Source organism: Pipistrellus kuhlii, unplaced genomic scaffold, assembly GCF_014108245.1.
Source record: "Pipistrellus kuhlii isolate mPipKuh1 unplaced genomic scaffold, mPipKuh1.p scaffold_m20_p_14, whole genome shotgun sequence".
Lineage (NCBI taxonomy): Eukaryota > Metazoa > Chordata > Mammalia > Chiroptera > Vespertilionidae > Pipistrellus > Pipistrellus kuhlii.
Window position 1 is genome coordinate 43659929 of NW_023425449.1, and position 27065 is coordinate 43686993.

At 47.4% G+C, this 27065-nt stretch overlaps 1 protein-coding gene across 2 annotated transcripts; it reads right to left on the bottom strand.

The window, feature by feature from the left end:
- Positions 1 to 8450: 8450 nt before the first annotated feature.
- On the bottom strand, positions 8451 to 26427 carry LOC118718462 (fatty acid-binding protein, adipocyte). 2 transcript variants are annotated; one of them, XM_036437316.2, is made up of 5 exons: positions 26234 to 26427; positions 15258 to 15278; positions 9781 to 9953; positions 8764 to 8865; positions 8451 to 8638 (listed from the first exon to the last, which is right to left on the bottom strand). In XM_036437316.2, exons 1-5 carry the CDS (start codon positions 26283 to 26285, stop codon positions 8588 to 8590), a joined length of 399 nt encoding a protein of 132 aa, XP_036293209.1. In that variant the 5' UTR covers positions 26286 to 26427; the 3' UTR covers positions 8451 to 8587. The 2 variants fall into 2 exon arrangements, with proteins under 2 accessions (XP_036293209.1, XP_036293208.1); XM_036437315.2 differs by lacking the exons at positions 8451 to 8638; positions 8764 to 8865; positions 9781 to 9953; positions 15258 to 15278 and adding exons at positions 21815 to 22034; positions 22428 to 22529; positions 23054 to 23226 and having other exon boundaries at positions 26213 to 26369.
- Between the last annotated feature and the right edge of the window lie 638 nt (positions 26428 to 27065).

Consider the following 27065-nt stretch of genomic DNA (forward strand, 5'->3'; position numbering starts at 1 on the left):
AAAGATGCCCATGGCACGTGAAGCCCACAGACACCCAATGGGAAAGGCAGTCAGGCCCAGGCAACGAATGGCCCATAAATCATCCACTGGGACAAAAGAAAACTCCACATAATGTTCCCTTTCATTTCCAAAAATTTTTATAAAAATCAGCAAGAGTACTATTTGAACTTTCAAAAAAATTCTTTGTTGATCTTACATTTTTAAGAAGTGCAGGAATTGAGTCCTATACCCCTATACCGAACTAAATAATCTGAGCTTGAATGAATGAAGGCGTGTGTATGTGTGTGTGTGTGTTCAGGCATCTTGGTCCCTCTCAGTCCTGAGTCTGCACAATTACGAATTCTTATTGAAAGGGAAGCCTGGGGGAGAAATGTCCCTGCGTGCTGTGGTGACCGCCGCCTCCATGCTGTGGGAGAGAAAAGCCAGAGCAGCGTGCGGACGTGTCATAGGTGAGGGAGGCTCGGCATAGCTCACATACTCAGGGGGGCAGGGTGGGCGGCAAACACAGCCAGTGTGTTAGAGCGGGGACAGAGCCCGGATTCACGGGGACAAGAACAGGCCGCCACACGCTCCTTGGCCCCAGCGACGATCGTCATCTAAGCAAACGCTTGAGTCTGAATTAGGCAGGCTCTTCGTTAAAACAGAAACTTTGAGTGTAAGTCCTTTAAAATAAATCCACAGTTCTATAAAGAGAACGGGTTTTCTATAGAAGAATCCTAATGTATTCATCTTTAACAGTCCCAGGCGCTAGGTACTGGTATTTTAACCATTTTGCCAAAGAGAAAAGCGGGGGTCATGGCAGTTGGTAACTTGTTCCCAACACTTGACTGAGGAGAGGCAGGATTCGAACCGGGCGTTGTTCCCTGGTGCCGCGACTCTAGGTCAGTATTTTGCACAGCTTCTCCTCTGCCTCTGTGCACAGAGGCCCTGGCTAAGGTCAGGCGATCCTGACGTCACCAGGACTAGACAGGGACACTCACCCCAAGTCAAGAAAGGGGAAGGTCATGATCTGAAGCCCCCAGGCTCCCACGGTCATCAGAGCCCCCGTCTGATCAGGGGGATAAATGTCAACCCCCCTCGAATAGGAGTGTTGCTCTTGGGAATGATGCCTCGTTGCTGCCACGCCTTTTCTGGCAGCTTTTCGCCCTGGCTCTCCTCCTGCCTGTGAGGCAGCCGGTACTGTGTGTGTGTATCGGGCTGGCACTCCTCACAGCCATCAGGCCTCGGTGATCCACTTGCTCGTGACAGAGCTGCTGGCCCCAGGGCTCAGGTCCCCAGTGCTGCAGCGGTGCCCTCACCATTGCGATCAGGTGGTTGTTTAACCTAGGCTGCTGGTTTGATCTGTGGTTGGGGCACATGTGGGAGGCAACTGGCCAATATTTCTCTGGTACATCAATGTTTCTCTCCTCTCTCTCTCTCTCTCTCTCTCTCTCTCTCTCTCTCTCTCTCTCTCTCTCTCTCTCTCTCTCAAAAAAAACAAACAAAAAAAAAACCAACAATAAAAAAAACATAGCCTTGAATGAGGATTTCAAAAAGAAGACAATCATAAGAGCCTTCCTGTGCTGGTCCATTGCACGCGGTCTTTAACCCTCCCCACAGTGCTGTGACCCGCTCTCCACTTGCCAAGGGGAAGCTCGGTGGTTGAGCAGCTCATTTCGTGCTCACACAGCTGTCGCTGGCAGGAGGACTCGGGTCCATCCCCCACTTCACCCGGGGGGCTCTGGGTGACAATGGGCTCTGTGTGTCCAGGGCTGCTGGGTAGGTGGTCCCTCCCCTCCTTGCCCCTCCCAAACCACACAGCATCCAGATACCAAATGTCAAAGTGGACAGACGATATTTCCCACTAAACGTTCAAAAAGAAACCTTCAGAACCTATAATCTGGGGATTAGGTTATGCCGTAACACTTTATCCTAATTTTCTATCAATTTTTGGTTATTAATTTTTGAATAGTCAGTCAGCTCTCTTTCTATGGCCAGTGGGGGGGAAAAAAAAGTATGTCCATTTGTGTTTATTAAATGTTTGTGTAAAAGTAGGAAAATTAAATACACTAAGTATATTCAAAAATTTTTTTTGTCAGTGAGTTACTAAATAGTATTGGATATAAAAAGAAAGAAAGAAAGAAAGAAAGAAAGAAAGAAAGAAAGAAAGAAAGAAAGAAAGAAAGAAAGAAAGAAAGAAAGAAAAGAAATCCAGTTAATCATCCTATATAATAAAGAGCTAATATGCAAATGGTCATCACGCCCTCACATCCTCACATCGTCATGCCCTCATGCCCTCATGCTGAAATGGCTCAGACCCTTGACACTGGGGAGAGAGGAATGGGGACCAGCCAGGCTGCGGCCTGGAAGTAGGACAAGCCACACACCAGCAGCTACGCCTATGCCGGTAGCCCAGGAGAGGGACCATCCGCGTGCTCCATGGTCCCCGTGGACCTGGGTGCCTGTAGCTGTGCCTGTGGCCGAGGAGAGAGACAAGCCACCCACCCCACGGTCCCAGGTGCCTGCACCTGAGGCCCAGGCAAAGCTGCCCATCTTCGGTCCCCTGCAGCTGCAGCCAGCCCAGGCAAAGCCAGCCCAGGTCCTGGGTGCCTGCAGCTGGCCAGAGGAGGGAATCCTGGGTCCCAGGTGTGGGGTGAGGGAGAGGCAGTTAGGGGCAATCAGCCCAACAGGGGAGCAGTTAGGGGTGATCAGGCAGGCAGGCAGAGGGGTGAGGGGTGATCAGGCAGGCAGGTAGGTGAGCAGTTAGGAGCCAGTGGTCCCGGATTGCAAGAGGCAGTCGGAATCCCCCAAGAGGTCCCAGATTGGAGAGGGTGCAGGCCGGGCTGAAGACACCCCCTCCCCATGCACGAATTTCATGCACCAGGCCTCTAGTTCTCTAATACTACTATTAATCATGGTTTTATTATGATTGATTTTGGTATCATTTATGTTTTTCTACAAGCATCAGTCTGTATTTAAAATAGAATAGTTTACTATTAAATTATTCAGAACAAAAAAATTTTTAAGTTCTTTATTGTTTAACAAACATTTTTTAAAACAAAATGTATTTTCCTGTGTGGCTTATAAAACCTACACTCACTTCCTTTTTTCAAAACCTTTGGCAAGTGAATAAATAATGGCTTTTTGTTGCTCAACTCACTATTAATGTATAGTTTTGTTATTTCCAATACAACTTTATACAAATGACATTTTATTATTTCCTTGTACATAGATAATGACAAATCTAATGCAATTGATTACTGTGACTATTCACAGACAGGTAATGACTTTTGAAGGCAAGGCAGATATGCCAAGAGACTACCGTATTTTCCGGCGTATAAGACGACATTTGAAACGAAAAAAATTCAACCGAAAATCGGGGGCGAAAGACCAAAATTGCACAAAAATTACCTGCAGATCTTGATGGCAAAGTAAGTCTTTTCTTTGAAGTGGGAGGGTAGTCTTATACAGCGAATATAGGCCTAAATCTATGTTTTAACTGTAAAATTAGGTGGTCGTCTTATACACTGGAAAATACAGTAATTTTTTTTAATTGATTTCAGAAAGGGAGGAGAGAGAAATAGAAACATCAATGATGAGAGAGAATCATTGTTTGGCTGCCTTCTGCATGTTCCTTACTGTTGACTGAGCCCACAACCCTGGCATGTGACCTTGACCAGAATCAAACCTGGGACTCTTTAGTCCACAGGCCAATACTCTATCCACTGAACCAATCTGGCTAGGGCAAGAGGCTGATCTTACAAAAAGTCCTTAGAAGACTAAGGAGTCTCAGTAGAAACCTATTTCTTACAGACATTTGACTGAGAATAAGATTAAAGGCTGTAGGGCTTCATGATGCCTCTGCTACTGGCAACGTCAGAAGGCAGTCGGAACTTCCCGTCTAACCCAGTGCCTGTGTGCAGCTCCCGAGAGCATGGGCAGCAGTGGGGCGGAGTCAGGACCCACTGAATGAAGGGTTTTCTTGGAGCGCTGTGCTTCCCTGCTAAACACCCAGCACCAGGGTTTTGTTTCTCGTTGGGGCTCGTTGTACTCTGAGCTGTCCCATTTATGAGAGGAGAAATAAGTCTTGAAGATTCAGGACTGTATACTTCTTTTCGTAGTTATGCCTCTGTAACACCAAAGATTTCAATGAGCCAGTGTCTAGTGTTTTATAGAGTAAAATATTCTCCCTGGTGGTTGTGAATCACATCTGCACCTGCTGAGACGCTGCCAAGGTACCTGTGCTCTGACTACGGAGGCGTTGGTCCCTGGTCCTGTCATGCACAGGACACTACCTGCGGGACTAGAAGCCCCTGTGAGTCCTGGGGAGCGAGCATGCTCACATCTGTACACACCTGTGTCCTTTAAGGGTGGGCAGGGACAGGTCCTGTGGGGATGCTGTTCCTGCTCACGTCAGCAGGGGTGTGGCCACCACCAAGTGGTCCCTGCGGGTGCACTGCTGTGTGCTCAGAGGTTGCCAGGGTTCATCTGAGAGCCCTCCCTTCTCTCCTGCCAGGGGCTCAGCTCTGGCCCGGCCCTGCTCAGTCTTCCTGTGCATTATTGCCCTTCAATCCCCCCTGACCACCCTGGTTTGCCTGGGACGGTCCCAGTCATGCTTATTACCCAGGTGTGATCACGGAGAGTGCTCCTGGCTAGTACCACTTCTCACCCAGTTCAGATGACAAATGACATGGACTTTTCATTTTAGCACACATTGGACACAACTCCAGACTTATTTTTAACCAACTATTGTCTATTTTTAAATTTAAGGTGCAAAGAGACAACCAAGATGGCGGCTTAGGGCAGACACCCGAATGCAGCCTACCACAACAAGTTTGAATTTAGAACTGAAAAACGGGGGAAACATCACCCTGAAGCGCCGGACGGTTGGCTGAAGGGAGGCTCTACCATCTGGGAAGGAGAGAGAAGGGGTGCTGAACCTCAGGAACTGTGAAGGTACGGAAAACTGTGCGTGCAAAAAAGCGGCGGCAGAGTTCGCTGCCGGCTGGCTTGCGGAGCGCGGAGAGGGTGGGCCGAGTTCCCTGCGGGCTTACTCCCTGCGCGCGGAGAGGCGGACAGCTAATGCGCGGCTGGCTTTCTTGTTCGGGAGGAAAACAAAACCACCCTATTGCGCTGACAGACAGCCCCAGACAGGAAGAGGCCAGACTGTTGGGCAGTGGGCAGAGATCTCTCTGAGGTGTGTGAAGCCAGCGGCCATTACTGCAGGACTCAGAAACCAGACCCTCATAGGGAGGGGCTGAATAAAGCTTGTCTGCACCACCCGAGACTACGCCCCATCCAAGCAGAGCATAGAGGCCCTTCCAGTGGCTAGCTTCCTCGTTCACTGCCAATAGGACTCTCCTAGGGAGGGGCAGACAGGAATCTAAAGCTTGTCTGCGCCTATACCAAAGAGGTGCGCGCGCCTACAGCCAATTGTGCGGGATTCAACAAAGCTTGCCTGTGCCACCCCAAGACTCCGCCCATCCAAGCAGAATACAGAAACCCTCCTAGCTGAGACTCTTCTGATCCTCATAGCCAATTGGCTTGGAGATCAACACTTCCCAGTGATACCAACAACAAGCAAGTCTTAACAACAAGACTGCCCACCCATCAAAGGGCTACACCAAGACTATCCACCTCAGGTAACTGGGAGGCTGACTCACTGAACCATATAGGACACCTTAGCACACAAAGCCACCCTACCAATTCAGGGAAACTTTGAAAATGCCAAGACAAGGAATTAGATCACAAACAAAAGAAATGGAGGAAAAGAAGAGACTGGATATAGAGTTCACAACCACGCTTATAAGGTTTTTTAAGAATTTCCTAGAAAAGGTCGATAAGACCTATGAGGAGATGAAAAGGGATCAACAAGAACTAATAAGGGATCAACAAGAACTAATAAGGGTTCAACAAGAACTAATAAAGGATCAACAAGAAATAAAGAATACATTGTCTGAAATAAAAAGTATTATACAGAGTCCTAAAAACAAAATGGAAGATCGCAAGAATCAGGTCAAAGATTTGGATCATAAAGAGCCAGAAGATACTCCTTCACAGAAGCAAGAAGTCAAGAGAATCCAGAAAGTTGAAGATGACTTAAGAAACCTCTGGGACAACTTCAAGCGAACCAACATCAGAATTATGGGGGTCCCAGAAGATGAGAGAGAGCAAGATATCGAAAACATACTGAAAGAAATAGTGACAGAAAACTTGCCCCACCTGGTGAAAGAATTAGACTTACAAGTCCAGGAAGCGCACAGAACTCCAAACAAAAGGAATCCAAAGAAGACCACACCGAGACACATCATAATTAAAATTCCAAGAGCAAAAGACAAAGAGAGAATATTAAAAGCAGCAAGAGCAAAGCAGGTAGTTACCTATAAAGGAGCACCCATATGATTGTCAGCTGATTTCTCAACAGAAACCATGCAGGCCAGAAGAGAATGGCAAGAAATATTCAAGTTAATGAATAGCAAGAACCTACAGCCAAAAATAATCTACCCAGCAAAACTATCACTCAGAATCGAAGGCCAGATAAAGAGCTTCACTAATAAAAAAAAGCTAAAGGAGTTCATCACAGCCAAACCAGAATTATATGAATTGCTGAAGGGGGTTCTTTTAGAAGAGAAAGTAAATAAAGATAAAAAGTATGAACAACAAATATGTAACTATCAACACGTGAATCTAAAAACCAAGGGAATTAAAAAAAAATCTTATGAACAATATTAACTGGTGAATATAATAGAATCAGAGGTATAGAAGGGGAGTGGACTGATGATTCTTGGGGAAAGGGGGAGAGAGGGGTATAGGAAGAGACTGAACATAAACTTTGCACCTATGGATGAGGACAATGGGGTGTGGGGAAAGGGCAGAGGGTGGGGTGGGAACCTGGTGGAGGGGGAAAAATGAGGAACTTTTGTAATAATATGAACAATAAAGATTTATTTAAAAATAAATAAATAAATAAATTTAAGGTGCACATAATCTACCTAATAAAAGAGTAGCATGCTAATTGACAATACCTTAATGACACCCACCAGCCAATCAGGAATGAGTATGCAAATTAACCCAACAAAGATGGCAGGTTAATTTGCATACATGGGTGCTGAGACACTGGGAGAGGGGGTGGGACGCTTGCATCGGACACAGGCATTCAGCACCATTCCAGTCACTCCGGGCCTCTGGACTGCATGGGAAGGTAGAAAGGCAGCTGCAGGCCAGAGCGAAGGCAGTACTGGCAGCCAGGGAAAGGAAGCCCATTCTTGCATAAATATTCATGCATTAGGCCTCTAGTATTTATATAATTCTTTCTCCCTTTTCTCCTCCCATTACTACAAATAGCCTCAGTTTTCTAGGCTTTACCCATTAATTTTTTCTGTATTAATAGGTTTGCTCTGAGCCCTGAGAGTACTTAGGAAAACCATTGGGACTTTGTGTAGCTCCAACAATTATTTCATTATTTATTTATTTATGTAATATATTTTTATTGATTTCCAAGAGGAGAGAGAGAGAGAGAGAGAGAGAGAGAGAGAGAGAGAGAGAGAAACATCAATGATGAGAGCGCCCTCCTCCTGCACACCTCGCCCTGGGGATTGATCCCACAACCAGGCATGTGCCCTTGAGCAGAATTAAACCCAGAACCCCTGACCTCAGGCCGATGCTCTATCCACTGAGCCAAACCAGATAGTGCTCAACAAATAGTTTCTTACTGAACAATTAGAAATTCAGGGCTGGCATGTAATGACATGTCATTCTGTGACTACCATGTTGTAAACTGTGGCAGCAGATGCACCAGCCTGGTTAAGTGGGTATAAATGGGTTTATGGGTAAGTAAGACAATAATTGTTTTTCAATAACAGCAATTTTCAACCGATGTGCCACAGGAATTTTTAAAACATGCAATACCTGACTATTTAGTCAGGGGCACTGACCTCTTTTCCCTTAGCGTGTCAAATTAAAAAATGACAACAACCAACACAACAGCCTTTTGGTGTGAATAAATAAAAATTATACTTATTGTATTTTTACAATTAGTTTATGTGTGCCATGAGATGAAAAAGGCTGAGATTCAAATGCAGTGACTAATGTCCAGGTTCTATTTTGTTATCCACCTATTGGCTTGTCATCCATCTACCCATCCATCCATATATCCATCCTAACTACTTTAAGCAGGTCCAACCTTCTGCAAAAATAAAAAGCCAGTGATGTTAGTTCTCAGCATCTGTGCTGCCCCAAAACAGGCTTCAACTACAATGTTCCCCCCTTTGAAGCCACATGACTCTCTACAAAGCACCACTGGACCGATAGTTTACCCTACGTGGACTGGGACCCTGGAGGGAACCGCAGGCCCTGAGAGCAGGGGACAGAGGACAAAGAGGGTGCTGGGGCTCCTACAATCACACCACAGGCCGGTAGCTTCCTGCCCTACCCAGTTATCACCATGTTTCAACCCCAGCGTGACACAGCTCTGAAACGGCACCTATGCCCGATGCTTTTATTGAGCGTTTACACTCGGCAATTTTTAAAATCACTGGCCCCGAGGCAGATCCTCTTCAACCCCCGTGTTTTCTTAGTGAGTAGACATTCGCAGACCTGGCGGCTTTCTTCACACCCTTTTGAAGACTCGCCTGCTGACAACATTATTCATGGTGTGTTTCTGAAAGCAAAGAGGAGTCTGTTAGGGTAAGCACCTGTGGCCCTATCCCCAGCCCGGGAGTCTGGGAAGCAAGCGGAGCCCCGCGGGAGGCCTGCTTCAAGCAGGAGCATCTAAAGGGAACTCACCGCCACCATTTTCTTGTCTACGACTTGTCTTCTGATTGTTGTCTCCTTGCCAAGCCACCTTTGGACATGGACCAGTGAGTTGCCGTCTAAGTTTACGACACTCTGTGAATGACAAAGGAATCGGTCAGAAACAGCAGTTCACTACACTCTCACCGACATAAGACGACACTTTAATTTCCATTTTGAAATTTTTCCTCCCGATTCCTCGCCTCAGTTCTGTTATAACTTAATACCGGCAGACTAGGGAAGCCTCCAGAGATTGTTCACTGAGCGCCCTCCTCCACCAGACAGATGGACCCCAAGCGGTGTGTGGAGAATTGTTTTCCTCTACATGCTTTTAAACTTTTTATTTTTTTTACTTATATGTTTTTGTTAATTCTCACCCGAGGATATGTTTAAGAGAGTGGATGGGAGAGCAGGAGGGAGGGAGGGTGGGAAAGAGGGAGAGAGAGACATCCATGTGAGAGAGACGCATGGACTGGTTTTCTCTCACACGTGCCCAGACCAGGGCCTGAGATGGAACTGTAACCCAGGTACCTGTCCTTGACTGGGAAGTGAACCTGAGACCCTTTGGTTCTTGAACTGACGCTCTACCCACTGGGCACACTGGCCAGGGCTACATGCTTTTAATTTTTTATTTTATCTAAAGTTTTACATATGTCTCCTTTTTCCCTGATTGACCACCCGCCCCCCGCCCAGCTATTACCACCCCAGGCAAGCCCCCACTGCCCCATGTCTGTGGCCATTGGTTCTGCTAATGTGCATGCACACAAGGCCTTTGGTTGCTCTCTAACCACCAGCACCACCTTCCCACCGACAGCAAAGAGAGATCGTGAAAACAGGGTAAGGTTTGGGCCCTGTCAACCATCAGGATAATTTGCAAAAAGGTTGCCTTTGGAGATGTGCAGCATTAATGAGCTCAACAAGGTAATCGATCAGATTGGATATGAATGAACCTTGTCCATCCACCTTCTGGGCTTTTCCTGATGGGAAGGACCGGGACCGTTTGGGTCTCACCTTCACATGCCGGCCGTCGGCTGTGGCTTCGTCAAACTCCTCCCCCAGCCTGAAGGAGATCTCGAAGTTCTTGAAGGAGGTCTCTGTCCTGATGCTCACCTTGTCCCCGGGAGCGCTGATGCGGATCCTGGGCTTCTCCGAGGCGGCCAGCGGCCGGATGGTGACGGGCACTCCTGCAGGGCGGACACAGCAGCCGCGTTTAGGAAGAAGTGCCAACCGGCTTCTTGGCAGCAACGTAAAAAGAGTGCGGGCTGCCGAAACCGGTTTGGCTCAGTGGATAGAGCATCGGCCTGTGGACTGAAAGGTCGCAGGTTCGATTCCGGTCAAGGGCATGTACCTTGGTTGGGGGCGCATCCCCAGTTGGGGGATGTGCAAGAGGCAGCTGATCAATGATTCTCTCTCATCGATGTTTCTGACTCTCTGTCCCTCTCTCTTCCTCTCTGTAAAAAAATCAATGAAATATATTTTTTTTAAAAAGAGTGCGGGCTCGGGGAAGTCCGGGGGCTGTGCGGGGATTCCCCCGTGCTCTCTAGGCCCACCGCTGGATGGGCGTGACCCGAGCCAGCTTCCCTTTCTGACCCTAAAAGGACCGGGCCTCTGAGGGGATCAGATGCGGGGTGGGGGTGCCGTGACCCTCATTTCAGAGAGGAGGACGCGGTGTCCCCGAGCGGTCGTGAGGCTCATGCCAGCTCAGGTGTGTGGTGAGTAGCAGAGCGAAACGGAAACACACTTTTCTAATTGTTCAGGAACTTCAGAGAAGCAGGCTCAGCCGCAGCCACTGCTGCAGCCCGGGGGCCCCAGCGGGAGGAGGCCGGGGAGGAGGGCGACTGGCGGCCTTCTGGGCCCATCCCATGGTCAATGGAGAGCCTGGGACCCAAGTCAGCCCCAAAGTGGGCCCCGCCCCCAGGCCCACCACCTGTGAGTCTGTGTGTGCACAGGAGACCACGCTGCACTGACAATGAGCGAACTCCTGTGACCTGGGCACTCCTCACACCGGACGCTGAGTGGGAGGAGCCACAGTCCACACCCTCTGGCAGAGGTCCCCGGGGCAAGGGGCCTGGGGGGTCCCACCACTGCTGGTCTTCCCCTCCTCCCTGGCAGAGGCCTGTTTGGGGAGGCTGAGGCCCCAGGTCTGGCCCACAGGGTCGTGGTTGGTGAGGGGTCAGTGCTGGCCCTCCCTTTCCCGGGCCAGACCTAGGTAGACACCCCCCGCTCCCAATGGAGGCTCCACAGAGAACGGAGACATCCTCGGAGGCTCCAGAGCTGGCAGCCTGTCAAGAAGACCTGCCCCCCCCCCAGGATGACCCCCGGGTTATGAAGACAAATCTAACCCCCAGTCTGCTGACACTTTGCCCAGAAAGGCCACTGATAGCATGAGGACCTCTGTGCCCCCTACACCCTGTGAGACTGCCGTCCGCTGGGCTGGAGGCCGCCTGGGGACTAGCGGCCACACACATTCCGGTGGCCCCGGGACAGCTGCTGTGAGACCATTCCACCCTGCCCTCTGTCAGTCACACCCACCGGTGCACCCTCCCCATTGGGGTCCAGACTTGTTTCATCACTGGGGTGAGGCGAGCACTCTCTGCTGATCCGGCCTCCGGAGCCTGGCCTTCAGGACCCATCCCTGCTCCCTCACTGCCTCCTGGTCCTCTCCCTCAGCACAGCCTGGGGCAGGAGGGGCCTGGGCGCCGCCTCCTGTGTGTCTGTCCACCAGCCGCAGTGCTGCCCGCGAGTCCTGAGCCTGGAGCAGTGTCCTCCCACCCCCTCTGCCGCTTGTTCCCAGTCTTCCATGTGCGAGCCCTGCCCTCCCAACCCCTCCCCCCCCCCATGATGGCAGCTGCTCTGAGGAGCTCCTGCCACCTGGGTCCAGTTTGGGTGACAGGACAGAGTCCTTCCTGAATCCTGCAGCTTCGCCGTCAGTAGCACGGCCCCCGCCCCCGTGGCCTGGGATCGCTACGTTTGGGGCCGGGCAGGGGGGCCGGGCATGTCTGCGGCTCCCCCCCTAGTGTTTCTGCCGAAACCAGTGAGGCTCTCGGTGCCCTCTCGGCTCGCCTCACCCCAACCAGGGAGCAGTGGCAACTTCCCGCGAGACTGCCTCCCTGGCCCCCACTCTTCTGGTGTCACTTTGTCTGGGTTTGACACGGGCCATGAGGTGTGCTCCAAACCCTCTGGTGGGCCTACCCTCTTTCTCCACAACCGCGATCCTTAGGCAGTCCTGAGAGGCCACAGGCCTTCCGTGTGAATTCTGTGATCTCCACCTGCACAGTCCTGCGCCCTCTCCCCACCTCTGTCCCTGTGTTGCTGCCACTGGTTGTTTTCTGTGAAAATGGCTCAGTCTTGAACTGGCCCAGAGGACATGGGTCAGGAGTTGTGTGGGCAAGGGGGGGTGAGAGCCGTTGGAGAACTGAAAATTAACTTTTTTCTCTTTAAATCCTACCTAATAAAAGGGTAATATGCAAATCAACCATACCTCCGCTACACCCATAAGCCATGCCCACCAGCCAATCAGGAGCAAGTCTGTAAATTAATCCAACCAAGATGGCTGTGGCCACAGAGCAAGCAGGAGGCTTGGGTTTCCCTGGCAATGGAGGAAGCCAAGCTTTCCACACACTCTGGCCAGTCCAGGCCTCCACTCATGGCTACAATGTTTCAATTATAGAAGATACATAAATCCCAACAAAAATGGTTGCAGTCACGGAGTGAGCAGGAGGCTTGGGTTTCCCTGGAAATGAAGGAAGCCAAGCTTTCCACACACCCTGACTAGCTGTGGATTCCACTCAAGGCTATAAAGTTTCAATTATAGAAGATAAATAAATCCCAGATACCAGGTCCTCTGCTTGGGTCCCTGGGGGTGTGGCTGGCCTGCAAACCACCACAGGCCCCTCACCCAGGCCACCCCATGCCCCAAGAGAACCCCCACCCTGATTCAGGACACTCTTCAGGGCAAACCAGCCGGCCCCCACCCGTGCACCAGGCTTCTATCCTATCTAATCCTTCCTATATAATAAAAGAGTAATATGCAAATTGACCATCACTCCAATACACAACATGGGTGCCCCCATGTGGTCAAAGATGGATGCTCCCATATGGACACAAGATGGCCGTCATAAGATGCCCAGCAAGGAAGGGCAGTTGGGGGCAATCATGCCTGCAGGGAATGGCAGTTAGGGGGGACCAGGCCAGCAGAGGAGGTAAGTTGGGGGTGACCAGGCCTGCAGGGGAGGGCAATTAGGGGCAAATAAGCTGGCAGACTAAGAGTTAGGCATCAATCAGGCTGGCAGGGGAGTGGTTAGGGGGTGATCAGGCTGACATGCAGAAGCGATTAAGGGCAATCAGAAAGGCAGGCAGTTGAGCAGTTGGGAGTCAACAGTCCTGGATCATGAGAGGGATGTCTAACTTCCCGTTTAGATCTGATCCTGGTAGGTAAATGAGCAGTCAGATATCCCTTGAGGGGTCCCAGATTGGAAAAAAGTGCAGGCTGGGCTGAGGGACACACACCCCCATGCATGAATTTTGTGTACCAGGCCTCTAGTTTTTTATATTGTAATAAATACAGTGGAAACAACAAAAAAAAGAATTTTAATACACAATTTTTCTTAAAAATATCAAGATACTAGAGGCACAAAAATTTGTGCAAGGGGCTCAGCCCTCCACTGCAACTGCAGCCCTCACCACTGCGGCTTCATCCGGAAGGTCTCCAGAGGTCATTTGGAAGGTCATCCAGTCTAGTTAGCATATTATACTTTTATTATTATAGATACAAGTTTCAAAGCGCCTAAACTGGCTAAAAGAACATGACATGAAGTCCAAGCTCCTGTCTCACATGCAGGTTCAGTCCTGTCTGGCTGAGGGAAGAGGAGGTGGCAAACCAGACCAATCGGCTGAGAAGCCGGCCCTGCTGTTCAGATTGGGATCGTCCATCATCACACATGGCCCCTGCAGGAGGCATCGAATTGCTGACTCCACACCCAGTGTTGATATTAAACTCATTTCACATTCAGACCGTGGGAGGACAAGACAGGTCCGACTGCCAGGAAGCAGTGCCAGCTGTGGTCCAGAGGAGGGCAGGGTGAGTTGTTACAGCCGGGCTCCAGCACGCAGCCTGGGCTCATTATCTCAGTAGTGATGGGTAATTGCATACCTCTATGGGTCTTACCTCAGTTTGTGGGAGATGAAACGGGAGGACTTAGATGGTAAGTGGCACATAGTAGGTGCTCAGTTGTATGCTCTCTTGCCTCTGTCTAATCCAAGCTCCCAATCAGCACATATGTACTCTTGCCAGAAGCCCCAAGTTTCTTAGATGCCCCCAAATTTAAACTCAAAGCGGATGAGTCTATGCATGAGTGAAGTGATAGGGAAATGTGTTTCTTATTAGTCCCTGAGAAGTTAATACTGTGTATGCAAGAGAAACAAAGATTACATTATGAACACATTGACTTCTTACGATGCACTGATTACTTCAGCCAAGTTTTAAAAATTAGGTTAAAAATTTCTTTTATGTATATTGATTTTTTTCAGAGAGGAAGGGATAGAGAGCTAGAAACGTCGATGAGAGAGAAACATTGACCAGCTGCCTCTTGCACACCCCTTACTGGGGATGTGCCCGCAACCAAGGTACATGCCCTTGACTGGAATCGAACCTGGGACCTTTCAGTCCGCAGACGGTCACTCTACCACTGAGCCAAACCAGTTTCGGCAGTTCTTTACTTTTATATACAGTTTGTTATTGCAAAGGAGGTTTCTCTTAATTATTTAAAATTACTAATTTAGATAGTAAATAATTACTGTTCTTCTAGCATTAGTAAAGAATAGTTTAGTTTCTATAGACTGGAGCCACTATTATACATGTTTATGCAATGTGGGTAAAAATGCAACAGTGGGTAGAGTTTACACTTCTGAGAAATAGCCAGTGGTGAGACATTTAATGAGGAAAGATGTTCCATTTTCCCAATAAAAATTTTGAAACTCTTCAAAATAATGTTTTGAAATATCTTCCACAGGTATCAGAACTCTAAAAATTAACCAGCTGAAAACTGTTATTATTACTCTTTTAACTTATAACTTAAAGCAAACCTTGAAACAAATTTAGTTGGTAAATTTAGTTATAGATAGTTATTAGTGTCCATAAATTTGAAGCTGGGAAAAGCTACTTGATGAAATGATCAAGCTAAAGAGACACTCTATCAGGAGATTATTTCCAAAATATTTTGAAATATTTCCATAAAGAATAAATGGACTTAAATACATGGATGGTGACTATAAGGAAATACATGTGAGTCCTGTAGTTCCAAAAGAGACAATTATTGCTAATAATAGAAAAGGCAAAAGTAGCTATATAAACTTCGTTAATCTCAAGTGAACATACCTTAGGATCACAAACGAAAGAGAGAATTATAACAACACTCATGGTGAAGTACAAACCCAGCCCCATCAAAAGAGTATGACTAGGTTCCAAACCTTGCAATGGTATTTCTCACCCAGTTCTTTCAAGTATTCCTGGAAGTTTTCACTGGATTCCAGTACCCAAGTTCCCAAAAAGGGCTCGACCATGATGGAGAGCTTGCTGAGGAGAGGCGCTCACACCCGGAAGCCGAGAAACTTGGGTAATCCAGTGCTCCCCACATCTTCATTTACAAGGCACCCTCGTCATGTGACTTCTGGAATGGCCAATGGGCAGCAGCAAGACCAGGCACTGGCGTAGGCTCATTTTATCTGCCTCCAAATTAAAGTGCAGAAAATTAATATGTAAGTTGAATTTAGGTCAACAATTATAGCGTCTAGCAAAGAGATTTATATGCCAGCTCACCTGATGTGTATAGCTCGTGGAATGGAAACAATCCAATAGAGATCAGCCTTTTGAATGAGTCCCTAGTCAACTCTGAAGGAATCTCCTGGTGATGACTAAGGAGCACCTGGCTGAGGTGTTTTCCCACTTGGTACAAGGACACCCTTGCTTGGCTGCACCTCAGGAGATTTTTGTTTGCACATTGCCTGAGAACTCTCTTCATTAAAATAGTATCTTCCACTCCCTTCCTTTAAGGTTGATGAACTGATAGCAGTTAATGTAACTGAAATACCTACACTTGCTTGGAGTAAGGTGTGGGTTATTATTAATATTATCATTGTTCTTTATCAAGAGTAATTGTGGACTGGAAAGAAAAGTAACAATTATCATTGATTAATGTTCTGTGGTTTAAGCTCAGAAAGAGAGGTAGAGCTAATGCTTGGAAAATTCATTTTTTAGGCTTACAAAGTAAGGTCAGTGTTAAAATATACCACTTGAAATTGTGAGGGAAAGTTTTCTGGAGAAATACAGTATTTGGATACATGCATTCTAAAGACCAAGGAACCGGTTATTTAAATCTTTATGCAATGTATCTAAAAGCATCTTCTGCAACCCAGATAATGGAGGTGGACCTTGCGGGTATATCTACACTAATAAAAAAGAAAGATGCAAATTGACCGTACCTTCATGACTCCCACCAGCCAATTTTTTAAACCCAACAAAGATGGCACTGAGTATGATGCAACCATGTGTGCCTATATGACAAAGAGAGAGGCTTAAGGAAATGCAAACTTTTAAGCGAAGAGTAAATGACACTGCCACCAAGAAAGAGCACATTTAATTATACTTTGGACTTTTCACAGTCAGTTAAGGACACCTGTATTTTGTGCTTTATGATTCACATGATCTGATCATTTGAGTTGGGCCAATACAAACAAAAAGGCACTGTTGGTGTTGGTTGAGGTAATGAACTGAGATTTCAGATTTCAGATTTCTTTGCCCAAGTTCCCAGATTCTCAAAACTCTAGGATTAGTTTTGGGAGGGATCAGAGAAGAAAATATGTAAATGCTCAGGAGGATTAAAATCAGATAGCAGTTGAAATTATAGCCATGGTTTTTGAGTTGGCAAATGAATCAGTTTGAAATTCATGAGCCTGGCCTCTGGCCAGGTGGGCACAGACTGCTTATGTCATTGCAGGCCAGGCTGAGGGATCCTTCCCCCTCATGCACGAATTTCATGCACTAGGCCTCTAGTTCAGCTATAAAAAGGAATGAAGTACTTATTCATGCTACAATGTGGATAAGTCTTGAAAACATTATGCCTGGTGGAAAAAGCCAGATATAGGAGGCCACATATGTATGATACCACTTATCTATACTAATAAAAGGGTAATATGCTAATTAGACTGGGTGACTGAATATCTCCCTGCCATCTGACTTCCTTCTGGACAGTTAGGGGATGACCAGGCTAACAAGGGGGCAGTTGAGGTGGTTAAGCCAATTGGGGGGGGGGGGACATTTGGGGGTGGTCAGGCCAGCAGGGGCACAGTTGGGGGTGGCCAGGCCAGCAGGAGAGCAGTTTTGGGGTGACTAGGCTGGCAAGGATGAAGTTGAGGGGCAACCAGACCAGCAGAGGAGCAGTTGGGAGGCAACCAGGCTGGCAGGCAGGTGAGCAGTTAGGAGCAAAGGTCCCAGATTGTGAGATCGGGCCTAAACCAGCAGTTGGACATCCCTCAAGGGGTCCCTGATTGGAGAGGGTTCAGGCTGGATTGAGGGAAGTCTCCCCCCTCCCCACCCCCACCCCCACCCCCACCCCGCTGGCTCCGTGCACGAATTTCATATACTGGGCCTCTTAGTGTTAAATATTCTTCAAAGAAGTATTTATTCAAACCATCTCTTTGGAGGGGAAAATTTATTTTAAAGGTTGGCACCACAAGTTTATAACATAAATAAGCTAAAGAATTTATTTTGATGAACACATATAGAGGAAATTTATAATGCAATGTATTCATAGATGGAATAGTTACTGAAGTATATGGAGGGTAAAATGGGAAGCAAAACCCTAGAGTTGATTTCAGGAAACCAGGGCACGGGCTCAAGATTAAGTGCCTTCCCAGCTGACAGTCCTCAGAGGTGATGCTCTAATGAAGAGATCTTGCCTAACCGGTTCTAGGTGTGCACGCATCTGTCCGGAAGACAGCAGACCTACATGGTCACTCGTGTTTGCCAGGGGGCGAGTGGGACAAGGTCTCCCATTAGTGGAACCACCCTTTCTCCAGCCCCCTTGCCATTGATGAATCCAGAAAGCACTGTGGTGGCCCCTTTCAGAGCCCATAAGGCCCATGAGACCAATGGGAAAATCAGATTCTGGCCCCCTGAGAGAGCCCTTATGTTACCATCTCCAAGGTTACGTGGAGACAGGATGGCAGATAGCAAAGAGGGAGGAGTGGGCCACTTTGTTTCTGAAATTCTGATCATCTGACTAATAAATTCCATTAATCTTTCACGAGTTTTGTGTTGGAGATTTTGTGACCTACACCTCAAGCCTTGGTCATTGATGTGCCTTTGTAAACAGCTTCCCTGGAATCATGAATCTGGACTCTCAAAGCCACCGCTTCCTGCAGCCTCTCGGCACCGCACGTTTACTTCTTTTTCACTGAGTTTCTCTCCTCACTGACCTGAGTCTCTCCAGCAGTGAACAGGGATAAGGTTTGAATGCACTGCTCCTGCCAGGCCTGCCTATGTAGGATCTTGCAATGTCTGCAACCTCAACCCAGACAGTCCTGTTCGTGCTCCCCCCACTTAGCCTCCACCCCAACCCCCATCCCCGCCTTTGGCACCTTTGTTTGAGCATAAAAACAAACCAAAACCAAACCATTTCCTCAAGTAAAAATAGTTCAAGTTTGAATGTTCTTAATTGTTGATACTAATAAAGGAGCTAGAATACATTAATTTGTTATAGAACAGTTACACGTCCTGTTTCCATGATCATTTCAATGCTTATTTCTTCATTATCTCATTTGATATGCTTCTCCAATATCTCATTGTCTAAATAAACTTTCTTTCTCATGACATTTTAGGTACTAAGCAGTTTTAATAAATTTTAATTTTGAGATGCTACCTTCTCCATTGGTGACACACACTGTGAAGCTGAGCATACCAGAGATATACCTGGTAATTTGTTGCTATACATATACTATTTTAACCATGTTATGTATATTTTATCACAATGTTATGATAAAATATACATAACATAAAGTTCACTGTCTTAACCAATGCTGTTTAGTGATATTAAATACATTCATATTGTTGCACAACCACCCCTAACATCCATCTCTAGGACTTCTCATCTTGCAAGACAGAAACCCTGTCCCCATTAAACCATAACTCTGCTGTCTTCCTCTCCCCCAGCCCCGACAACCACCGTTCTACAGCCCATCTCTGTGATGCTGACTCTTGGAAGAACTCATGTGAGAGGATTGTACAGGTTGTACAGCACCCGGTGGGGACGTGTTGTTGGTGCGACTGGCTGGTTTTGCTCAGCACGTCCTCAAGGCTCATTCACGTTGTAGCACAGCTCAGAGCTTCCTTTGACGCTGAATACTATTGCATTGAATGAATAGGCCGCATTATACGGCCTATTCATTCAATGCAATAGTATCAGTTCTCTGTCCACACACCCTTGGACTGCTGCTGCATTTTAGCTCAATTCTTCTGATTAGCAACGGATTCCCTGGCCTCCTCCCTCGTATGCTGGTGTTATACAGTACACAGGCTAGCTGTTCAGAAAATAATGAGCATGTTTTTAAAGGAAGTATCAGAAACACGACTATATCACCTGCAGCACACAGTTTAGCAGATGCTGGCTTACTATCCAGTTTAGAAATTCCATTCTAGGCACATGGTCCTCCGGTGCTCGGGAGAGAGGCCTCAGAGCCCCCACAGACAGAGGAGCAGCTCACACACCCTGCCTAAAAAGCCTCATTAGCACTTTGTCTGCGTTATATGTTGGAATTCTATGCAGATTTTATTTGAATAAAGAATTCCAGAATACATTTAATATTTTATTTGAATAAAAAGTTCCACGGGTGAGGAAAACCCGGAAACCACAGGCTGTTGCGTGGGTTCCAGAATGACTATTGTAGAATTATCTGCTCCCCCCAGCCTCCCTGTGTGACGGGCCCTTCATTGTGGTCCTCGGCCAGGAGAGGGCTTCACAGCCTCCCTCCGCCTCCCTCAGCATCTCAGGATCATGGAGAGTCTGCGGCTGCAACCCAGACACTCATTCTTGAGAGACTCCAGAGATAGCTTGGCTTACCAATAACTTTCCAGGTTAAAATGGCAGCTTAGAACCTTTTCCTACGCCCTGCATCATGACTCTACTTCTCTCTCTCCTTGTTCCAGGACAGGCAGGTGTGAGTGACTGCACCCAGGCCAGCAGACTGTGACCTCCAGGACAGGCAGGTGTGAGTAACCACACCTGGGCCAGCAGGCTGTGAACCAGACTTCCCTGGTTTTGTTGCACTGTGCTTTTTTTATGAATGGAGAGTTGTGGTCATCGTGTGTTGGCCAAGTCTATGGACACCATTTGTCCAACAGCATTTGCTCGTGTCATGTCTCTGGGTCACACTTTAACAATTCTCACAGTATTTCAAACTTTTTTATTCTTATTAGTCTACTAGAAGCCTGGTGCATGAAAGTCTTACACAGGTAGGGCCCCTAGGCCTGGCTGGTATTCAGGGCTGATCTGTGGGGTGACCAGCAGGGCAATTGGCTGGCCTGGGGCCTGCAGGCTGGGGGAAGCTCCTGCGTTGAGATTCTGCCCCCTGGTGGCCAGTGCATGTCATAGTAACTGGTCATTCCACCCTTTGCATATTAGGCTTTTATTATATAGATTTCTTAAGACCTGTGGTCAGTGATCTCTGATATGACTAGGACAAGACCCTGCACCAGCAATAAGATGACAACTCGCTGAAGGCCCAGATCATGGTTAGCATTTTTTAGCACTAAAGAACTTTTAATTAAGGTGTGTGCATTGTTTTAGACATAATGACATTGCGCACTTAATAGTGGAAGCATAACTTTTATTTGCCCTGGGAAACCCAAAATTTCATGTGACTTATTTTATCTCAGAGGTGGTCTAAAACTGAACCCACAAAATCTCCTAGTGGTGCGTGTCACCTCCTGAACCACGGTTTCATTTTCCACAGTTTCAGCTATCCAAGGCCAACTGAGGCAGGAGAATATAAATGGGAAATTCCAGAAATAAGCACCTCATCACTTTTACGCCACACACTGTTCTGAGGAGCGCGATGACACTCACTCTGTCCTTCTCTGTCCCGTGTGGGACGTGACTCACATCTCTGTCCAGTGTCTTCCCACCTGCTAGCCACTCGGCAGCATCCTGGATGTCAGATCAAGGATCCCAGTATGGTGATGCTTGCATCAAAATAAGACTTCTTTTACTTAGCCACAGTCACAAAACTCATATTAAGTGTATTATTATAATTGTTCTACAAATTTATTACTAGAGGCCCATTGCATGATATTCATACAAGAATAGGCCCCGGGCTTCACTCCCAGCTGCCAGGAACCAGCAAGTCCCTGCTCCCGGCTGCCTGGGAGCCAGCATGTCCTCTCTTCTGTCTGGGGCACCACTCCAGTAGCTCCCTCCACCGCCCTCCTTCCCCTCATAGCAGGCTTTACACTGCTCTGTGTCTGCATATGCAAATTACCTCCATCTTTGTTGGGTTAATTTGCATACTCACTCTGATTGGCTGTGGGTGTAGTGAGATGATGGTTAATTTGTATGTTTCTCTTTTATTAGGTAAGATTACTTGTGTTAATATCTTACTGTGCCTAGTTTATAAATTAAACTTTGCCATAGTTATGGGTGTATAGAGAAGTCATGGCATGTATCGAGTTGGTACTCTATGGTTTCAGGCAGCCACGGGGGGTATCCCATGGAGAAGAGGGGACTGCTGTACTTTTCAAACTGCCTTCGGTCTCTGTACTGCGAGAGTGACCTGAGTGAAGACACACTACAGAAGAACTTCATATTTCATAATAGCATGTGTATCCATTTCTAACAAGACATAGGAAATTCATGAATATTATATGTTTTACCTTGGATTATTATGAAAAACCATATTGCTTACACCAGAAACAAAACAATGGTACAATTTCCTATTTCTTGCACTGCGTTAGAAGAATTCTCTGGCATAATGAAGAAATCATGACATCACCTTCTAACTTTAAAATGTTTTATTTAACCAATGCAACCACATTGAATGAATTCTGATTGGGGGAAGTTAGTTGCTTGCTAATTGGTGGACGATTACAATTACGTTTGGACACTATATCCAGCAGGATGTCACCGAGCTCAGTGCAAACGTCCATCCAGGTCCTGTCCCTCTGCTCACGCTCTCTCATAAACTCTGGTGGAAGTGACTCCTTTCATGATACACTCCTAGACACACAAAGACATTCATGGTCAGCGAGTCCCTTTGCTTATGGTCTCCCTCAGGGTTAGGACAGCTATTTGTCCCTACATGTACCTGATGTAATACATCAGGGAGATAGTAAGACCAAGAAGATAACATTTCCCTCTTAAGTGGCCTCACAATCAGGATGGGGGTGAGGGGTGCAAGCAGAAGTGCATGGTGCATGCTCAGAGTCAGGCCGTGCTTCCCAGGGAGAGCATGCCAGGCTGAGCCGCAGGCACAAAGGCAACAGAATGAATCCCAAAATCCCGACGGAGACAGTGCTCCTGCCTCGGAAGCAGCAGTGGTTACCCGTGTGTCTGGGCGGAATGGTGGCTGGAGATGGCCCGCAGGGGATCTGGTGGCGAGAACATACTCACCACCACGAGTTTGTCATCCACTCGCTTCCTCTTGATGGTGGTTGACTTCCCGTCCCACTTCTGCACCTGCACGAGGGCGCCCCCGTCCAAGGTGATGAGGCTCTGGGTGAACAGGAAGCGGGGGGCTGTTACACGCAGGCAAAGCACAGAGAACCCGCCGCCTTGTGGGCGGCGTCCTGGAGGTCATTAGAAACTCTTAATTATGGGAATATGTTGCCACAAGAAATTAAATGAATGTCAACATACGCTGTGATCAGAACGTCGTACAAACATGCATTCGAAAAATGCTGTGAAAGAATATAGATCATAAATCTACGTTGAGGTGGTAGTATCCTAAGTAATTTGGAAACGCTTTGTAAACTTCCCTAACATTATGTTACTTAATCAGCTTCAAATACTATATATAATACATCAAATGACAAAAGGTTATTGTTTCTTAAAATAATGACAACTTTATAAGAAGGAATGAAAGCCACCAATTAAATATCAAAGGCAACGAAGTTCAGAGGGAGGGAGTCAGGGGGCTCCTGCCCTTGGAGGGCGGTCTCCCCTCTCACGGGCCATTCAGGGCAGTGGCTGGTCATTGAGAATAGGTTTTCCCTCCACCCCAGCCCCTCCCTCCTCACCTTGACCTTTCTGTCATCTGCAGTGACTTCGTCAAACTCCTGGCCCAGCTTGAAGGAGATCTCCGTGTTCTTAAAGGTGCTTTCCGATTTAATGGTGATCACATCCCCATTGACGCTGATGGTCATGTTGGGCTTGGCCATGCCAGCCACCTTCCTGGTGGCAAAGCCCACTCCTGCGGGGGGAGGACAGGGCAGGTTTACAGCGTCCTGGCGCGTCTTTAAGAAAGAGCTGCGTGAGGCTACGGTGGTGCACACACATGAGTGGGGGAGGGGGGTGTGCATGAGGGGGAGACGGTGACTGTCCAATCGTCTCGTTCAAACAGCTGCTGCAGGGAAGTAACGAGGAGACTCTTCATAGACACGCACGCAGCATGCTGGCTGCAGGTTTGTCCCTTACGTCTCCCTCTGTTCAGAGGCAGCCCCCAGGAGACCGCTGTCCCTTTTCCACCAGAATGCGCCTTGGGGATGTGGTGTCTTCCAGTCACTGCCCTCAGCCAGCCCCTGGCCTTCCCTCCGTTCAGTACACCCTGGGCACTGCGACCTTGTTTTCTTAAGTAAACATGACCTGGTGCGCAGTCCAAGACAGAATCCCCACAGGGATACTGGCCGTTAGGGTCACTCAGTTAAAAAATGCCATCCCCTTGGGTGTCCAGAGATAACATCTCACAGCGTCTGCTGCCCCGTCTCTCTCACCCCACCCCACCAGCGGATGAGGTTCAGATGGATCCCCCAAAGGCAAACCATGTGGCCCCACTCATGCAGGCAGATTAAAGAGGGCCTCACAGCGACTGACATTTCAACATTCAAGAAGCCACGGTTCCAGTGAGTTTGGTAATCGATGCTTTGCTTGCCAATCACCTGAATTACAAATTTCTTTTTTCTTAAGCAGAACCTACTTTTCTTGCTAAGAGGATGGGATGACAATTTACTGCTGAGCAGACCAGCAGTCAGGTTCTCTCTGTGTGTGTTGGGTTCCTTTTAACACGTGCACAGGGCCAAAACCAGTTTGGCTCAGTAGTAGAGCATTGGTCTGTGGACTGAAAGGTCCCAGGTTTGATTCCGGTCAAGGGCATGTACATTGGTTGCAGGCACATCCCCTGTAGGGGGTGTGCAGGAGGCAGCTGATCGATTCTCAATGTCTCTCTCTCATCGATGTTTCTAGCTCTCTATTCCTCTCCTTCCTCTCTGTAAAAAATCAATAAAATATATTTTTTAAAAATAAAATAAATAAATAAACACATGCACAGAAGTCTCTGCTCCTGATGTGACAGACACCACAGGTTGGAAATGGGGACCAGGGAGAGAAATTGAGAACAGAACAGCGGGTGCTGAGGCTCTGCTTGATCTCCCTGCCGCAGACGTGCCAGAGGCGGGAGCTGCGAGGCCGCTTCTCTGAGTCTGGCTGTGTTACAAATAGAACATCAGATACAGGGTGTTTCAGTGGTTTCAGGCCGGGTGGCTCCAGGGAGACCAGCCTTCTCCACCTGCCTGCTTTCGCCCTGTTGACCGACCATCAACCAGCGCAGCTAATTTAAGGCGGCGTCTTATTGTCTTATCACCAGAATTTTATCAATTTAAATGTAAACAGTAAAAGTGTAAAATGTTTCTAAAAGTCAATAGCTAAGTAGCCTCAAATCCTGGCATTTCCATATCAGCACCTATTAGTGTATGGAATAAAAATTAATTGATATTCTGGAAAGTTAGGTCTCACTCATGCTGAAGTCCTTCCTGCTTTCACTATAAACAAGGAAAATGGTGGTTATAGAGAAGCAACAAAACATGCTGTGTGCCTTGGGGGGCCGAGGGGGGAGGTTAAAGTTGAGGCTTAGGGAATAAGTTCCAACCCCTGATTTGGTCATGCTCAGGTGGGTGGGGCTCTCAAGCTGAGAGAGGCATTGATCCTGCCTCCTGCACACCCACTCCTGGGGGTGAGCCCCGCCTCCCTACAACCTTGCTCTGCTCCCTCATTGCCTGGGGACCTTCAGGTGGCACACTGACAACCCTAGCAGAATCTAAAGACCCAGGAGCCTCCATTATCAAGGAGAAGGGATGTTATGTGTGTAACATTCTCCTTCTCAATGATCAGTAATTCTGTGGCATCCCATGGATTTGCTAGTCACAGAAATACTTCAGCCCGTTAAGGAACACACTCTCTAAAATTAAGACTTTTAGGGGAAAGGGGCTGGGTGGGAAAGGTGAAGGGATTAAGCAAAACAAACAAACAAACAAAAATCAACAACCTCACAGACACAGTAGGGGACTACCAAAGGGAAAGGGGGGAGGGGGGAAGAGCAGGTAAAAGAGCATAAAGGGGGAACAAATAATGATGGAAGGAGACGGGACTCGGGGTGATAAACACACAATACAATATACAGATGATGTATATAGAATTGTACACCTGAAACCTACATAGCTTTATTAACCAATGTCACCTCAATAAATTCAACAACAAAAAATATTTTACCCCCCACAAAACCACACACATATTAATGGATTGATATTAAGACAATAAAGTAATTGGTTAACATAAGTCTACTTTTAAAATTATATGAATATGAGAAATACAGTGTCAAAGGGCATTACTGCTTGCTAGGAAATAAATATGGTTGTATTTCCAAGTTATTTCTTCTTTTTAATGTTTTTATTGGTTTTAGAGAGAGAAAGGGAAAGGAAGGAAAGTTAGGAACATCAATGATGAGAGGTGTTTGGCTGCCTCCTGCACGCCCCCTACTGGGGACCGAGCCCCATACCCAGGCATGTGCCCTGACTGGGAATCAAACCGGCAACCTCCTGGCGCGAGGGTTGAGGCTCAAACATTGAGCCACCCCAGCCGGGCTCCTTTTTCTGTGCAAGAAGGAATGAAAGACAAGCAGGCAAAGAGCCAAGTAAACCAAAGGTGCCCGCGGTTTGCAATCAGATGAAATCTTTTCAGTGCCCATAAAAATTCCTTTCAGACCTTTTTTCCACCTTGGTTCACCTGTCACTGTGACTCCGGTCAACAATGTCTCTACCAGCAAATGGTCTCACTCGCTGTTTTTGTGCCCCGGAGAGAAGACAGCCTTCCACATCGGCCAGCGCTTCCAGAGTGGACACAGCCACAAGCCCCGCTGGCCCGGAGAAAGGGGCTTGCACGCAGCCCCCCGCCACGTGCTCGCTTACCCACTTCCTTCATGTAATCATCGAAGTTCTCACTGGAGACCATCTTCCAGGTACCTACGAAGGCGTCACACATCTTGAGAGCTGTCCGGACTCCTCTGCCAAGTGGGAAGAAGCTGCTGCCCTTGGGACTGTGCTGTGTCCGGCCGAGTCCCGGGGACGCCCTTTTAAAGATGCCCAGAGCACGTGACCGGAGGAAGGACCAATTGGGAATGATGTCGGACCATTTCCTTCTCTACCAGACTCTGCATTTTCCTCTCTGAGTCATGTTCCTCACAGAAATTTCTCAACTTTGGCTCTCCCTGGCAAACGGTCACCGGACTGGGAGTACAGATTATTTTTAACCGCTCGCGGAATCTGTCAAACATGCCTGTTTTGAAGGTTTAATCCTCGATGCATTGTGTTTCCCCCTATTATTTCCAGATGCATTTATCCCAGTGGAGAGCACAGCCAGGTAATTATCTCAGGGTGAACTCTGACCCCTTTTTCTGGAGTTCCTATTAAAATTACAATTAAGTGCCTATTTTGAATTGAGGAACATAGAATTTGCCTTGGGGATTTTTAAGTCATCGGAAAGACTCTTTGGAACAGTGCTCTCAGGAACCAACTGGCAATTAAAACGAAGTAAGTGATGGCATTTTGCAGTTCCCCAGGTTTCTCATTTAAAAGGTTTTGCATGAATAAAAAAGGAAAAAGTAACTTCAGTGAACCCACTGGGAATCTGGATGTAGGATTAACTGATAGTGATTTAGTCTCCCTCTTTCACCCCCTAACAACTTAGCCTCTCTCTTTTATCCCACATATATTTGACCAACTTCCAGAAACTCCTTAAAAAATAGGCCCCCATCCAAAACAT